This window comes from Vombatus ursinus, unplaced genomic scaffold, assembly GCF_900497805.2.
Source record: "Vombatus ursinus unplaced genomic scaffold, bare-nosed wombat genome assembly UNPS02011700.1, whole genome shotgun sequence".
NCBI lineage: Eukaryota > Metazoa > Chordata > Mammalia > Diprotodontia > Vombatidae > Vombatus > Vombatus ursinus.
Window position 1 is genome coordinate 3,076,318 of NW_020951478.1, and position 17,887 is coordinate 3,094,204.

Below are 17,887 nucleotides of genomic sequence, written 5' to 3' on the forward strand. Positions count from 1 at the left end.
CAGAAAACAACCTCACATCACAGGGAATTAACCAAATAAATGGTGCTAAACCGGTTACTCTGCGGTGGTGACTGAGAAACCCAGCTTTCATTTCCAAGTGGAGTCTCCTTTTGGGGGGAAGTTGTCTGGCGCCGCAAAAGGAATTAGGCTATGATTTGAGCAAAGACCCGAAGGCTATTAAGTTTATTTTAAGAATGTGTTGCCAGAGATCTAATAAATTTGTTTGTAGCTGCAGGCGGCTCATGCATGAAATCTTGCTGAGCCAGGTGGTAGGTTGTATATGCATGAATGTTAGGTTGGCTTTTTTTTCCCCCTGAAGTAGGTAGAGGGTGTGGATCTTTCTAATGAACTTAATTGAGTTCTAGATAAAATAGGTATTACTTCAACAAATAGATTCCTTACACTGTGTTCTTTCACTTCTATTTTTAAATGTAGCTGCAGCTACATATTTTTGGTGGGAATAGATCTATAAGAGAAAACACATGAATAATATTAATGAAGGAAACAAAATGTAATGTATAAAATTGTGGGGTTTTGTTTTTTTTTTAGTTTGTTTTTCCTCTGAAGTCTTAGGGACACTGTGGGGGGCGGGGGCGGAAGCTGCCAGTAAATATCCCGAGCAAGGACACAAGACAGGGTTACTACCAACTGCATTCTCCTCTACAATAGGAATTCCAACAAATCTAACACAGAAACAAATACACAACTTTTTGTGCACACACTTTCAGCATCAGGCTTTCCGCTTTTCCAAATGAATGAACTATTAGACCTGGTTTAATTGAACTTGGGAATCTTTGTTCCAATGGATGAAGGATTGGAATCCAAGACTTGGGGGCATTAGATATATATTGTGATCGAAAAAAAATTAGATGTAATGATAATAATAACAATAATAATTATAATAGCATTTGTGAACACTTTAAGGTATGCAGAATGCTTTACAACTGTCATCTAGCTGAATTCTCCTAACAACCCTGGGAGTGCTATTATCTTCATTTTACAGATAAGGAAACTGAGGCAGAGATTTAGGTAATTTATCCAAAGTCACACAGCTACTTGGAATCATAGGGTGAGATTTGGACTCAGATCTCCCTGTGTCCTACATTCTATCTACTGCTCCACTAGCTACTATATATCCATTCATACACATACACATACATACATATACACAAAGATATTATATTATATGTAAGTACTACCTACATATATGTACCACCTAGCTACTATCTATTTACACATATAAGATAGCTATTGAAAAAATTATTTTTAGCTAAGTAGTTATATATATATATATATATATATATAATAGCCAGTATTTATACAGCTTTTTAAGGTTTGCAAAGTACTTTGCAAGCATACCATTTTATTCTCAGAACAACTGCGATAAGTAGTTGCTATTGTTACCCCAATTTTACATATTACAAAACTGAAGCAGACAATGGCCAAATGACTTGCCCAGGGTCACAGAGTTAGGAAGTGTCTGAGGCAGGATTTGAACTCAGGTCTTCCTGAATTCAGGCCCAGTGCTCTCTATCCACTGAACCATCTAGATGTCATCTAATCCAACCTCTCCATTTTATAGGTGAGAAAATCTTATATATACTCTGCCTGTATGATACATGCTATTTCACCTGTTCAGATGTAAACTCTTTTAGGGCAGGAACTATTCCATTTTATCTTTGTCTCCCAACTAATTGGCACAGTTCCTGGCAGATAACAGTCTCTTATAAAGGTTTGATTGATTGTCCTAGGTCATGAGCTGATTAGTAGCTGATCCCAGATTCAGGCCCACGTTCTCTGATTCCAAAAATAAGATTCTCTTCCCTGTACTACACTGCCTAAATCAAATGTATCATTTTTAGTATATTAAGAATTAAATCACTTCCCCAGAAAAAGAATATGTGCATAATAAAATATGTGCTATATTTAATGCAGCAAATAATAACTCATTTCTATAGCACTTTAGAGTTTGTAAAGTATGTTTCTCACAAAAATCTTGAAAGGTAGGTAATGAAAGTAGTACCATTTTCATTTTGCAAATGAGGAAAGTGAAATTTTGTGAGATGTTAAGTGATTTCCCCAGGATCACAGCTAGTAAGCATTTAAGGTGGGCTATGAACCCAGGTATCCTTATTTCCACTATATCCTTTGGAAGTATGTGTGTGTATATACATACACATATATTTATTCAAAAATATATTTTGGCATCTTTTTATTTCTATCAGTGCTTTGAAAGCCCTGATATATGGAGTGACTGGATCTTATAGAATTTGCATCATGAAATAATGCCTTTATAGATGCTGTGCTTTTGAAAATGCACCATTGACTTTATAAACCTTTAATCAAGTTGGCAACTATTTATTAAGGGCCTACTATGTGCCAGTCACTTTGCTGAGTGCTAAGGATACAAAGAAAAGTAAAGGACATCTCCACCCAAAAAATACAGTTTTGGGGGGAGAAAACATGCAAACAATTTTATCTAAACAAGATACATACATGATAAATTGAGGATAATCAACAGAGAGGAGGTACAAGCATTTAGAGGGATCAGGAAGGGCTTCTTGAAGAAGGTGGGATTTTAATTGAGACTTTTCCAGCAAAGAGAACAACCAGTATAATTGCAGGTTTGGGAGACAAAGTGTCTAACCTCAACAGACTATAGAATGAGGGTAGTATTCCATCAATGCTACTCTTATTCTGGGTATATATGTGTCTATTCTCCTTAGCATTTGTCTTTCTTCATCCATGTATTTATCTCAGCCTCTGTGGGTGTATGGTTTGAGTGGCTGGGGAAATACTCTTTCCAGTCTGGTAACAGAATGCATCTTCTTTTGGCCTTAATAGATAGTTTTCATTACTTGCATGGCTAAGACATGTATGACCTTATGGCCAACCTGGTAAGAAGCTTCTCCTACTAGGGGTGGGGAACCTGCAGCCTTGAGGCCATTTGGATTCAGTCAAAGGGCCGCTCTGGAGGACCTAGAGGGCCATGTGTGACCTCCAGGGCACAGGTTCTGCACCCCTGCCTGCTCAAGATAATCATTAGATAGGCATCTCAAGCTGTCTCACTGGTCCTGGTGTCTTTTCATCTTGAGCTGCCTGAACCTGGACTACACTGACATACCCTTGGAGAATTCCAGAATCACCTCCAAATAATTCATGAGACATCAGAATAGGACTTTCATGGAAGCCACTTCTATTAAGGGTAGTACCAAATTTAGTTTCTAGCTTTAACTTCATTCTGAACATTGGCAAGCACTGGATTTCCCATAATTTATTTTTTGCTCTATCAGAGGGAACCAGGAACTTGTACATTTTTCAACTAGTTCTTGGTAACTGAAGGTCTATTTTCCAGAAAGTCCCTATTAGAAATTCAATGGGCACCCTGGAATTACCCCTCGATCAAGCACAAGCCAGAGTTGTCACACCAGTTTTCTGTTTAAGAAGCATGCCTCATCTTCTCAGGAATAAGACAAGGCTGTGTTTTTAGGGAGGGTTAATTGGAGGTTGTGATTCTTTGTTGTTCTGAAAAGGTATTGAGTTCCCATGGCCTATATGAAGAAGTCATTAGACCAACTGGAAAAGTTCAAAAGAGGTCTTTTCATCAAAATTTCTGTGGCTTTTTAGTGATAGCATTCGGGGACAAAGCATTCGGGAGTGTGGTTTTCAGCTGTCGGGCACCTGTTGTGTGGATTTAAGACATCAGTTAAGTACTTTAATTTGTTTCAAATGAGACTTAGTGAGTTGTTTATAATACATCGCATTCTGTCCATTCTAGAAAGGCCTTCTATGGATCATATATCATTCAGGGTTAAATCTATGTTCTTGTTTCTATCTTCTTAGACCAAACAGAGGGAGAATTTCTAAATGTTTACCAGTTGAAAAATTTGGCATATTGAGGATTTTAAATCTCTGCTGTACAGTGATGCACTCAGAGAGGAAGTTTCCAAGGCTCAACTCCAGACTGACATTTACAAGCTGTGGAATCATGGCCATGTTTCTTTTCTTTTCTGGGCTTCAGTTTCTTCTTATCTAAAAAGGGAACAACACCTATCTCACAGTGTTGTGAGGATCAAGTGAGATAATATAACCCACTTTCATCCCATAAAGCTCTATATAAATGTTAGCTATTATTTATTAGCTGTTATGTTTTAAAATGTGCCTAGGTGTGTGTGTATATATATATATATATATATCATTCACATATGTTATATATACAATATGCATGTATATGCATATATACAGAGTCTGATGATAAATTAGACATGTTGTCATAGTTAATATACCACACCTCAAAGGGGAACAGTCATAGTAGATGAAAATAGAATTCCCAAAATATATATATATATATATATATATATATATATGTCAAACCAATGCAGTGTTTGAGTAAATAAGATTTTGCATAGATATCAGAGACAGTTTATGTTTTGACTAGTATGGAATCAGAAAAAATGTAAAATTTCATTTCATGCAGAATTAAGTTCATACTCTGGAATTAAATAAAGGATTGATGACTTCATCAGGGTAGGCAGACCTAAACCAATTGATAGGTGTCTTGGTAGATGGTCTTTGTGAGTTACATTGTGGGAAAAAAATCATCAGTTGATGTCAGAGAACAGGTGGTGAAAAACAGTTCCTTTTCTATGGCTGTGAGGTGGTGGACAATTAGGACAGAATATTGTATACAATATCAGATATAGTCTTTGTATTAGATGTTCAAAAAATCAGATTGTATTATGAAAGGGTTCACTTAGGTGGGGTGTGAAAATGCCTGTGATTTAGTAACAAAAAGATCAGCTTTATCTTAAATTTTATATGTAATAAACATAGTAAATCATAATGTCACATAATATATGTTATAATGTGACATGTAATACAATAATGTATAATGTATATTAATATATTAAAATCATTACCAGGTATCCAACTTTTTGGTGATGAATATCAGAGAAGTGAGTTAGGCTGTGATCAGGGAATAGGCTTGTTCCAAAAACCTTTCTAAATTGTATATATTTTGTATTTGATTATATGTCTTCATGCTGTCTGCCCCCAGAGACTGTTTCATTTTTGCCCTTGTATTCTCAATCCCAAACACAGTGTCTAGCACATAGTAGGCAATTAATAAATACATGTCAATTGATTGCTTAGTAGGATTTATATGCTATCGTCTATTAAAGATTCCGAGAACTACTGAGCATCTCTATACCATGAAATGAGGCATTAGAATAGGAATTTACTGGAAGTCTAGTTAAATGCAATCAATTCATCTTGTGTATAGCTTCACTGTTGATAGCTGTTTACATGTTGTGAATCCATCCTTCATCCCATAACCTGTAAGTGCCTTTAAAGCCAGGAATGTTTTTTGTCTTCCTTTGTATTCTTAACATTTAGCACAGTGCTTGGTGTATAGTAGGCTCTTAATAAATGCTTACTGACTGACTCTAACAGTTTCAGATATGATATTTGTATTAACTTTTCACAGTTATTACCAATAACCAATAATGAGACCTCAATGGGTTTCCTGAAGTTAACTTGTTTTCTAGAGTGTGTCTTACAATGTCATACTTTAAAATCCAAGCAGGCTGATAACCAGCACTTGGTATTTTACTTCACTGACTCAAAATGCCCATTCACTTACACAGTACAATTCTGCTGATCTGATAGACCCCCAGAACTTTCCATTTTCAAGAACAGGGCCATGAATTTGGAACTATTTAAAAAAAACTCTCACTAATTAAGAAAATAGCTATTATAAAAGCCCAGGCAGTATTTTTTCATTAGGAAAAGAGTTAAGAGAGCATTATCTGGATTTCTCTGGAAATGTTCAGATCTCCATGGGTTTCTATGGACAATTTGTCAGCACCATTAAATAAAGGTGATTGTGGGATACTACTAGTCATAAAAATACCAATAATATTGAGAAGTACAGGTTAATAATAAGGAAAGACTCAGAAGAAAAAAAATATTTGGTTCAGACTTGTGATTTTGTTGATGTAGAGAGCTGACCATCCAGAAACTCCCTCTACCATTACAGACAGATGACTTTTCTGCAATTTACAATCTCAGAAAACTAAGAGGTTAAGGGATTCATCAAAATTCAGAAGGTCACAGAGTCACACAACTATTATGGGTCAGAGGTGGTTCTTGAATGTATGGTTTTATGAATGCTATGTGCTTGACTCCAAGCACATAGTAAGCACTTAATAAATGTGTCTTCCTCTCTTGTTTGGTGAGCTCATTTGCTCCCATGGGTGCAATTTTCCTCTCCAAGCAGATGATATAAAAATCTACTATATGTGTCTAGTTTCAGTCTCTTTCCTGAGTTCTAATCCCACATTATCACCTACCTGTTAGACATTTCAAACTGAATGTCCCATAGCTATCTCTAACCCTACTCACTATATCACAGTGCCACTTCTCAAAATAAATTCCAGTTAGAAAATTAAAGTTTGAAGGCCACTTAAGTCAGGAGCAATCAATACTAAGCATGCCACAGCCTTGAAGACATTACTGTGTTATTGCATAGCACATTAACTGATGCTCATAATCTCCCCACCTGTTACCAATAAAAAACTTAAATTATGTTAAATTATTCAGTATGTTTTGTTTGCTAAGACAAGAAAGAACAATGTAATAGGAAGACATTTTGCAATGAGATGCAGACACTAGGTTTTAAACCTTTTTTTTAATCTTTACTACCAATCCTTTTGTTTAATCTTCAGGTCACTTTGGGAGTTTCCTCTTCTCATATTTGTGTTACAGATACTCATCTAGGCTGTTAACTAAGGAAGGGGAAGGTCATTGATTTATGATCTGTGGGATATTTACATAACTGTGGGGTTATGATTGAAACCTGAAAGAAGGAAAAGTATCGTGGGCAACATAAGTGCACAAATTAACTTAAAGAAATTTTGTTAAGAGTGCAATTGTCTGGGCTCGGTGAGTGCCTGAGATGCGCTCTGGGAGGTATGGCTCTTGAATGCATAAATCTGGCCTGTGTTATGTCAGCAGGTCAGGCAGAATGTTGGGTATGCTCACCATCACTTGTCTAAACCTTAGCTGATTCCAATGTGCTCTGGGGCCACTACTCTCCCCTTTCCATCGCCAAGTGAAATAGCCCTTTGGACGTAGACCCCAAACTATGTGGGAGTTGGAAAGTGGGAGGTGTGCTATCCTAGAAAAAAAATTTTTAAATTAGTATAAAGACACAGTACCAATATTTAGAAAGGCTAAGGGAGGTTATAACTAGGAATGAAAACAAAAAATAAGCACTTTCATTGAGATACTTCCTACCTGCCTTATTCCTAACTTTCCGGACTTCAGAATCATCCCTTCCCTACTGCTGGCTCATTCGGGAACTTATCTTGGGTTTTCTAATCCTGGAAGAGTCTTCCAGTACCACTCAATGTTCCTCCACAAGGCCTGTCCCCTTTTCTCATTGGCAAGTTTCTCCTGGAGCCTCATTTTGTGGAAGGGCCCAGACCAGTCTGCCTTCTTTTTCCTTCTGACCCTGTTACTGCCTTTGTAGACTTCAAAACTACTCCCTCAAACTAGGTACCTTCTTCCCTCTGTCCCTTCAGATCCTTCTTGTGTGTTGTCTTCCCCTGTCAGAATGGAAGCTCCTTGAGGGCAGGAAATTACTTTCTTTGTCCTCATATTTTTGTATCTCCAGTGCTTAGCATAGTTTCTGACACACACTAAGTGCTTCATAAATGCTCATTTCCTTCCTTCCTATACTTAAATAAGTATTATTTCTCTCATTTTGCCCATAGTTACACAGCTAGTAAGTGTTAAAGATAAGAAAATTACAAAGCAAATTAGTGCCTTACAAAAAAACTTACTCATAACAACTCTTACCCCATTTTACAGATTAGGAAATGGAGACTGAAAGAAGAAAACTATCTTATCCATAGTCATAGAGTTAGTGACTATGTTTAGAGTCAGGTTAGTAGAATCATAGATTTAGAGTCAGAAGGGACCCTCAGCATCAGCTGCTTCTTCCCCCTTGTTCTACAGATGAGGAATATGAGGCTCTGAGAGGTTATGATTCTTTAAGTCATAACACGGAATAAACGGAAAAGTCAGGATTTGAACTCAGGCCCTCTTATGGCAAATCATTTTAAACTTGACATTTGGGGCTTTGAAATCAAAATTAATTAAAAATAATAAAATTTTTGTCTGGGAGGAGGGATGCTAATGTATCAGATGAATCCGTAGTATAATGGAAAGAGCAGTTGATTTAGAAACAGAGGACCTGGGTTCCAATTTTATCTCTGTACATTCTACCTATATGACTTCTGGGGAGTCGATAACTTCTTTGGACCTTTTTCCTCATCTGCAAAATAAGAATATCAGACTAGCTTAACTCTAAGGGTCGGAAGGTATGAAACAGCCTGACGTGCATGTTCAATGAAGGGAAACCTCCTTTCTCAGTTTTTTGTTGCTGTTGTTAAGTTGTTTCCAACTCTTTGTGACCCTGTGGACCATACTGTCCATGGAATTTTCTTGGCAAAAATGCTGGAGCGATTTTCCATTTCCTTTGCTAGGAGCTTAAGGCAAACAGAAGTTAAGTGACTTGCCCAGGGTCACACAGCTATTAAGTATCTGAGGTCGCATTTGGAATCAGGTCTTCCTAACTCCAGGCTCAGTGTTCTATCCATTGAGTCACCTAGCAAAACAGACATTAACTGACTTGCCCGAGGTCATATGGCTAGTAAGTACCTGAGACTGGATTTGAACTCAGGTCTTCCTAACTCCAGGTTCAGAGCTCTATCCACTGAGCCATCTAGCTGCCTCTATTCTTAGTTAACCTCCTTTAAAAAGTCATGTAGATTCAGCACTCTCACATCCTTTCACCCTCCTCTTCTAAATCCTCTTCAGTCTGAATTCTGACCTCATCATTGAAACTAAGCTGCCCTTTTCAAAGTTACCAAATGATCCCTTAATCGTAAAATCTAAAGACCTTTTTCTCAATCCTCATCTGTCTTGACCTCTTTGCAGCACAACACTGCCATTCAGTTTCTCCTCTTAGCTATCCCCTACCCTCTAGGTTTTTAAGACTCTAATCTCTTCTTCCTAATTGTCTGACTGCTCATTCTCAATTTCCTTTGCTGGAACTTTATTCATACCTTGCTTGAGAACTAAAGGTGCCCCTAAGGCTTTGACCTCTGCCCTTTTCTCATCTTTCTTTATTCTCTCCTTTGGTGTAGATCTCTGGGCAGATGGCATAGAGATCTCCTATGCAACCAGTCCTAGTCTCTTGCCTGAGTTTCGATTCTATACTATCAACTGACTATTGGACATTTCAAAATGCATATCCTGTTGGTATCTCTTAACTCTATATCTCCATGTACCTTCCAATTCAGTTGTACTGATCAGCTTACTGCTGCTCACAAATGATGACCCCCATCTCCCATCTCCATGCACTGCTTTTCCCCCATGCTCTCCCTCCTCACCTCTGCCTCTTAACATCCCTGGCTTCCTTCAAAACTTAGTTCAAAGATAAAATTTTTACAAGAAACCATTCCTGGTTCATTCAGCTGCTACTGTCTTCCCTTCTAAGACTACCTTCCCCTTCCCAGTTCCCTCTACTGGGTACATATTTTATCCATACCTATTTATGTAGGTTGTCTCCTTCCCTACCACCACCACCACTCCCTTAGAAAGTGAGCTGTTTGAAGGCAGGAACTGTTTTGGCTTGTTTTTGGGTTTTGTTCTTCTTGTTTTATTTTGGTTTTTTTTTTTTTAATCCAAAGTGCTTAGCATAGTGTCTGGCATTAAGTGCTTAATAAATGCTTGTTGATTGGATTGGAAGGGGAAAACATGAGTTAAGGAGGAATGGGAAATAAAATTAAACAGGTTTGGACCTCATTGTGAGCAGCTTGAAAGCTATACAGATTTGTCTAGACTTGGTTTTATAGGTTAAGCAGGCACCATTAGGGATTTTTAAGCAGAAAAATGACAAGATGAAAACAGAGTTCAAGGAATATTGCTCGATGATGGGACAGAAGAAGCAATGGAGGGAAAAGAATTGGAATTATGGAGGCTTGCTACAGAACTCTGTTATTTATTGTCATACGGAGATATTAGAGCATATTTTTAGCACATTCAAATTCAACAAGTTTGTTAAAGTCGCTACTATGTGCAGAGCATTGTGTTATACTAGATAGAGCACTGACCCTGGAGTCAGCAAGATTCCAGGTTCAAACCCAGCCTCAGACACTTGCTAGCTGTGTGACTCTGAGCAAGTCATTTAACTGCTGACTGCCTCAGTTTCCCAAAACATAAAATGAGAGCCATAATCTCTGCCTCTCAGGGTTATTGTGAGGATAAAAGGAAATAATATCTGTGAGGTGTTTAGCACATTGCCTAGTGCATAGTAGATGCTTAACGAATGCTTTTTCTCTCCTTGACTCCCCAAATGTGGTCTAGCTAGCAGTAAATACAAATATAACTCAAACTAATACAAAGTAGGACAGGATAAATGAATAAAGAAGGTACAAAAAGAAGGATTTTGGTAGGTAGAAGCAAGGGAAAAATATTTCTGACTGGTGGGAATTAGGAAAGTTGGCTTGGAGTTAGATTTTGAAGAACGGATAATTTCTTTTATTTTCACCCATACAATGCTTGTTTCTTCTCCTTCTCCTTTGATTTTTCTCTTGGTTAGTTATGAGGCAAGTTGGTTATTTCTGTCCCATAAATATGATTTCTTATCTAGAATGAGCTAATTGCAGTTTTAGGGTACAGGGACATCAGAATGGAAAGAAGAATTGAAAACACTTCTCCCAGCTTTGTCCATTTTTTAGCCCCATTTCAGAAAGAAATTACTTGTCACAGCATTGTTGTTCACCACACTCACCTTTCTCTGAAACAGTTGGGACACATCAAAGGAAGTTGTAATAAGGAGCACTGTGAGGGGAGTGTGATCATTTGATAACCATTTTCCTTTCTTTTACCAAGTACAGTAGCTTTCACATTAGAGAGATCACACACATTTCCTTTTCTTCTGTTAGATGGACAGCTCCATTTTGCTAGGAAGGTGGAAAAAGAAAGTTTTATCTCCCCAGCACAGTGGAAGAAATGAGGACGCTTGTGTGCCCAAAAGAACAGAGTGGAAAGCAATGAGGGGGAGATATGTTTAAGTGGCTATAATTAAAGTGAACTGAAGTACTCCCCAGAAGAGTTCAACTAACCCAAGACAATTTTTAAAAAAGTTTTGTTGTTTTTTGAGAAGTCACAAATGTTCCCTTCAATCAGTAATAGAGCAAAACTTGCTCTTCAGCAGCCTCTTGTGGGGAACGAAGGATTCACAGCAGTGTTACGCCTTACCTGGCATGCCATAGCCAAGGCTAGGTTGTGGGTGAGAGCAAGGTAGGAGTGTCTGTTTTGTGGATATCGGATTAGAATTCTCCTAGTACTTACCTTCCTTGCTCCCTCTCCCAACTCCCATCTCTTTCTCCCTCTTTCCTTCCCTCTCTTTCCCCTGCTTTCCCTCTTGCTATTCACCTATCTATCCCTCCCTTCCTTTAACATGTATAGTGTAAAGTTTTGATTATACTTTCAGAAAATAAAGGGAAAATAAATATGCTGTCCTTTGGAAAAACAAAACAATGTGATTAAAATTCTAACTCTGTGGTATTTTATTGTTGATCAAATATGGTAAGGCAGTTTTTTTGAGGAAAGGGGACAGGTCTGTAATATTTCTTCTATGTAGTGAACTACCTGTGATAAAATTCCCTCTGCCAATGTAGATCAGCAACCATTCTTCAACTTAAAGTGTTAGGGAGTTAGTTGCCTGGAACACTGAGAGGTTAAGTAACTTGCCCGGGGTCCCAGAGTCAATGGATGTCAGACGCAGAACTTGAGTCTAGGTTTTATTAACTCTGAAGACAGCTGGTAGCAGGTACACCAGGCATGTGTTTACATGAGGAGTTTCCAGCTGCACCGCAAATGTTTCATGAATGCCCATCATCAGTTTGAAAGAACTTTGAAGGTCTTCATTTCTATGAGATTCTAAATGTTTGAATACATACATACATACACACATATACACACATATGCATGCATTTTGTTATTCAGTTGAGTCCAACTCTCTGTGACCGCGTGGACTATAATGTCCATGAGGTTCACTAGCAAAGATACTGGAGTGATTTGCCATTTCCTTCTCCAGTGAATTAAGGCAAACAGAGCTTAAGTGACTTGCCCAGGGTCACTCTAGGCCCAGCACTCTACATTTACGCACACACACATACACACGCACACACACACATTATATATACACACATATATATTTATATATTTCATTTTTAGATAATTTAAAATGAAATACAGAAAGAAAACTTCCAATGAAATGAAAATATTTCATTTATATTTTCCATCTTCTCAACAATTGAAGAGACAGCAAAAGGGCTAATTGTTTCAATGGGCCCCAGAAGTTCTCTCCCTCCAGTTCCTCCCTCGCCCAAAAGATCCAAATTATATTCTTGGTGGTAACTGCATTTGTAATAATAGAAATATTAAGTACCTACTTTGATAATTATACTGACTATAAACACAGTATAGAAAGATTAATACTTATTCATTTAATCTATAATTATTATTATAAAACTGGCTATGGGGCTGGAAAGTAGTTGGCAGCATACTTACATATATCCTGGCTGTACTTAATTCATTCCATTTCTGTCCTCCCCTGGGGCAGTGGCCCCTTCTAGTAATATATACCCTAGGTAACTACAACTTTGTCCATTCCTACAACAATGTGGAATACATTTCTTTTTTTTAATTTTACTTTTTAATTTATTTAAAACTTAAATATTAAAACAAATACAGAATAAGAAAAGAAAAATAAATGTATTATAAACTTAAATACAAAATAAAAGAAGAAATAGCATTGCCATGTGCACAGCAGAACATGAAAGGATTGAAAACATACAGCAATAAATTTCCATTTCAAGAAAGTCTGTAAAATAAATACTATACATTGTGTTCTGAGCTATCTATCTTTGTTTCCTTGTGAGTTTTCTTTTGTTCTCTGCTGTGTACTTTTTACTTTTCTTTTCCTTCTTTCCTCTCTCGTCCCCCAAGAAGGCTACAATTTGTGTATATACACACACATATATACATATATACATACATACATATATATATACACATATACACACAGACATATATATATACACATACATACACATGCATATACATATACATACACATACATATACTTAGATATCTATAATCATACTCATCTATAGACATATACATTCAAATGCATCTATGTAAGGCCATACTATACTTGTTTTTCCTCTGTTTCTCTGAAGCTGGATAATGTCTTCCTTCATAGGTCCAAGTCTTTCCATATTTTTCTAAGCCCATTAACTCATCATTTGCTGTACCACAGCAATATTCCAACCTTATACTGTCTAGTTATTTTAAATAATCTAAAACAACATTGATTAATATGGCTGGCATATAATGTAGTTTCACTAATTTTCCCTTTTGATCAAATCTATTTTAGCTTTAACTTTGTCTGAGATCATGATTACTACCCCTGCTTCTTTTTGAAATGCACTTCTGCATGATGATGCTTGGTCACAATGTTCTAAGACCAAACAAAATAAAGTAAAACATTAAAGAATTCAATAATTATTAATAACAAAACACAAAGATCTATTCCTTACTTGTCCATCACTCTGCAGAATAGTTGTATTACTAAATTGTTTCCATTACTTCAATATCTTTAAGTCATTTTTCTATTGATTTTCATGAAAAATTGGCAATTTTTCCTCTGGAAATAAATATTAGTCTTCAAATGTAAATAAATCACATTGAAGAAATCAACAATTTCTTTTAAAATATATATGTATAGGGGCAGCTAGGTGGTGCAGTGGATAGAGCACTGGCCCTGAAGTCAGGAAGACCTGAGTTCAAATCCGGCCTCAGACCAAACACTTGACACTTACTAGCTATGTGACCCTGGGCAAGTCACTTAACCCCAATTGCCTAAAAATAAAAAAAAAGACATCAACAAAATATATGTGTATATATGTACATATATATGACAGGAAATGATGATCTTCCATCAGAGCAGTAAAAATACTTAGAATATCAAGAGCAACTACTAAGTGCTATTTTTTTTATTTATTTATATCCAAGGAAAAAATGATGATTATTTCACTCTGCCAATCACACATATTGAAAAATGCCCAGCTTCTCTTCCTTCTTTTTCTTATCAGACCATGAGGTTCTTCTTGGTTTTTCACAAATGCTGCCATTTTAGCATAATATGTTAATCTGCTAGTTTTTTTTTTATTTTATTTTATTTTCTTTTTAGAAATGAACAGATAGAGCTCTGATATAGTAAGGGGGAGATACAAAGACACAATAAAATGAGACTTGGCTATGGATTGACAAATAGCACATTTACTGGCTCACTCAATGGTAAATGAAGTTATAGGAGACTATATACACCAAAACACATTACTAAGGGAATCAAAGAATTGTGTAAGGCAAGGTAGTCAGGAACTGGATAGCAAGTTATTACAATGGTTTTATACTTACATTCTATAAGTTTAAAACTATATTAGATTGCTTTGTAGGGAGATGTTACATGTAATTTATACCTTTCTTGTGCCAAATCATGGTGATTCTTAGGGCCTGCTTAATGTGTTTGAAATCTAAGGAATGTATAGACAGAAAAAGGACGCCATTTTGATTTTAACATTCTACCTTCCAGGAGGAAATAAGTTGACAAACCAACATTTTCATCTGAATTGGGCATGGATTTCCTTGGAAAAAGAGTACTATCTGGTCAATGAAGACTTCAAATTTCTGGATATTGTCCTCAAACGCAGAGGTTACTTGGGAGAAACTTCTTTTGTCAGTAAGTTCATTTGGTTCTCCCATTCTATTTCTTGTTGAAAATGTGTACTTTCTTTATGGGAATCCCAACGGAATTTCTTAGTTCATTTCTAAATCTTATTAATGTATAACATCAACTAAATTCTTAAACTGCCAATGAGTATGTTTCTACAGATTTATTCTAAGGATTAAATGCTACAGCTTGTCTTGAGAAGTACTGCGCAATGAGACTTGTAATGTGGGCTTCAAGTCTCAGGGTACTTCCTACTCTGGATCTTTTTTGTAGTTAGGTGTTATTTTCAGTGTGTGGCCTAGGGCAGGGACAAAAGACAGGGTACATCAGAAACCTGTTTCTAAAATACATCCCTCTTGTCTTCAAGTGGCCCTCAAAAATATATTTCCAAAAAGAAAAGTTGTTTCTACATTAAGGCTTGAAAACATAATGAAATAAATGACTCAGATATATTAGATGGTAGGGGTAGTGTACTTCTTCTGTGTTTAACATGTAGAAAGCTTTAGGATGTAGCCCTGTAATGAAACTGTTCAAATAGTTGTATGAAATCTATGTGAACATTCCTTTGATAATGAACAAACAAAAAACCATTCAGTAGTAACTCATTAAGCATATAGGAGAAACTTCCTGTCATGGGTTGCACTTGAATGCTCAGGTGAGCCCTTACAAGTTCCAGAGGAATAAAGCACACTAGACAAAGGAAATACTCTTGGTGTTGTAGAGCCTTGCATAGTTTTTGTGCTTTGCCTCCCAGTCATCTCCTACATTCAAAAAAAAATACATAACAAAACCAATGCTAGTTGGAAGAGACACTCTTCTTCCATCAGATTGTGTTTGATTGCACGCAACTATCAAAAGAAAAGAAGGTTTGTTTATGGCTTTAGTTAGTAGTGTGGTAGTCAACAGACCACAGGGTCCTAACTTTCAAGGTAGAAGGGACCTTTGAGTTCATCCAGACCAGAGGTATCAAACACATGACTCATGGGCCCCTGAATCAGATTTTTAAAAATTGGGAACTATTTGACCAAATAATAGGACATAGATAATGTTAATATGTGGTTTTATAAGTAATTTATCCCTTCCACATCACAGGGATTAAGGATGCAGTGCCACCATTTTCTGGAAAATATATGTAAAATATTGGCCCTCTCTTTGTACCAGAGAAGAAGTCTGAATTATTAGGGTATTATGGTACAAAATCTGTTGATATTATGCAATACTATACATGTATTTTATGTGTTTCTTAGTTTCTAAACTTTTTTGTGTCTGCTGGCCTTCCCCTGTCATCTGTGGCTTCCACAAAACTCCCCCAAAATTCCCATCTTATTTCTTATGCCAACCTGCAATATATTGAAAACACAATGGGGAAAGTTGCAACGCAGAAGAGACAACCGTAAGTGGAAGAACTAGAATTCAAACACTCACTCAACAAATATTCAGGTGCATGTCCTCCAAGTCAGTCAGTCAATAAGTATTTATTAAGTACCTACAGAGCCCTCGTGCTGACTACACTGCTGTGTGCCTGTGAAACCTGGACAGTCTCTCAGTGCCATGTCAGGAAACTGAACCCCTTCCACTTGAATTATCTTAGGAAGATCCTGAAAATCAGCTGGCAACATAAGGCACCAGACACTGAGGTCCTCTCCTGAGTTGAATTGACAAAATTTCAACTTTACTGTAGAGAGCGCAACTCAGATAGCCTAAATGCCAAACTTATTTTTACCCAAAAAACTATTTTACAGAGAACTCAATCAAGATAAGTGATCACACAGTGGTCAGGAGAAGCAGTATGAGAATACTCTCAAGGTATCTCTGAAGGATACTAACATTGACTGTGAGATATGAGAATACAGGCACAGGAACATCCAGCGTGACATGCCTGCATCAAAAGAGCTGCCGTACTGCATGAGTAAAGCAGCATCCCCAGAGCACAAAGGAAACATGAGCTGTGCAAATCCAGGACCGCTTCTCCTCTAAATGGTCTCATGGACCACTTGTGCCCAATCTGTGGTAGTGCCTTTTAAATTCGTATTGGACTGATCAGCCACAGCCAGACACACTGTGCTCTGATGCCAATATTATGATATCAAGGACCAACAACCGGATTAAGTACCTATAATGTGCCAGGCCCGGGGGCATATAAAGAATGGCAAAAGACAATCCCTGCTTTACTGGAGCTCATAGTCTAATGAAGAAACTATGCACATAACCATGCACAAACAAGCTATATACAGGATAAATTGGAAATAATTAGAAGAGGGAAGACGCTAGAACTAAAGGGGAGTGGAAAAGGTTTTCTGTATAAGGTGAGATTTTAGCTGGAACTTGAAGAAAGGCAGGGAAAACAGGAGGGAGATATGCTGCCTCCAAATCCATTTTGAATGATAATAAAGGAATGGCAGTAATGTTTAAGATTCCTTCCAGCTCTTAAGCTATCCCACAATCAACTGTAATTTGTTTTTGTGCTCACATTGAATTGTATAAATATCTTTCCCTCAAGGGAATAAGAAGACCAACTTTATTAATGATAACCCTAATTCACATTTTGGGACAACTAGGTAGTACAGTGGATAGAGCACCAGACCTGAAGTCAGGAAGATTCATCTTGAGTTCAAATCCGGCCTTAGTGACTTACTAGTTGCGTGACCCTGGGCAAGTAACTTAATCCTGTTTGCCTTAGTTTCCTCATCTGTAAAATGAGTTGGAGAAGGAAACCACTCCAGGATCTTTGCCAAGAAAACTTCAGATGAAGTCAGAAGAGTTGGACGTGACTGAAAAACAACTGAATAATGATAAGAAAAGTTCTCTTTACATACATTTTCTCATTTGATACTTTCAACAACCCTGTGATATAGGTGTCATAATTATGCCTATTTTACAGATGAGGAAAATGAGGTGGGAGGAAGGTTATAGCATATCCTAGGGCCACATAACTTTTAAGTGTCTGAGGCAGAATACTAGCCCAAATTTTCCTGATTCCAAGTCCAGAACTCTAACCAGTAATTCATCCAACCT

The 17,887-nt window shown here is 37.1% G+C and overlaps 1 protein-coding gene across 1 annotated transcript in view; it reads left to right on the forward strand.

Annotated features, from left to right (window-relative positions):
- FREM2 (FRAS1 related extracellular matrix protein 2) overlaps positions 1-17,887 on the forward strand; it is a 201,395-nt gene that overhangs the window by 81,120 nt on the left and 102,388 nt on the right. Inside the window, exon 3 of the mRNA XM_027856928.1 lies at positions 14,735-14,881. Within this exon, the coding sequence (XP_027712729.1) occupies positions 14,735-14,881 (147 nt within the window). The remainder of the gene's footprint in view (positions 1-14,734; positions 14,882-17,887) is intronic.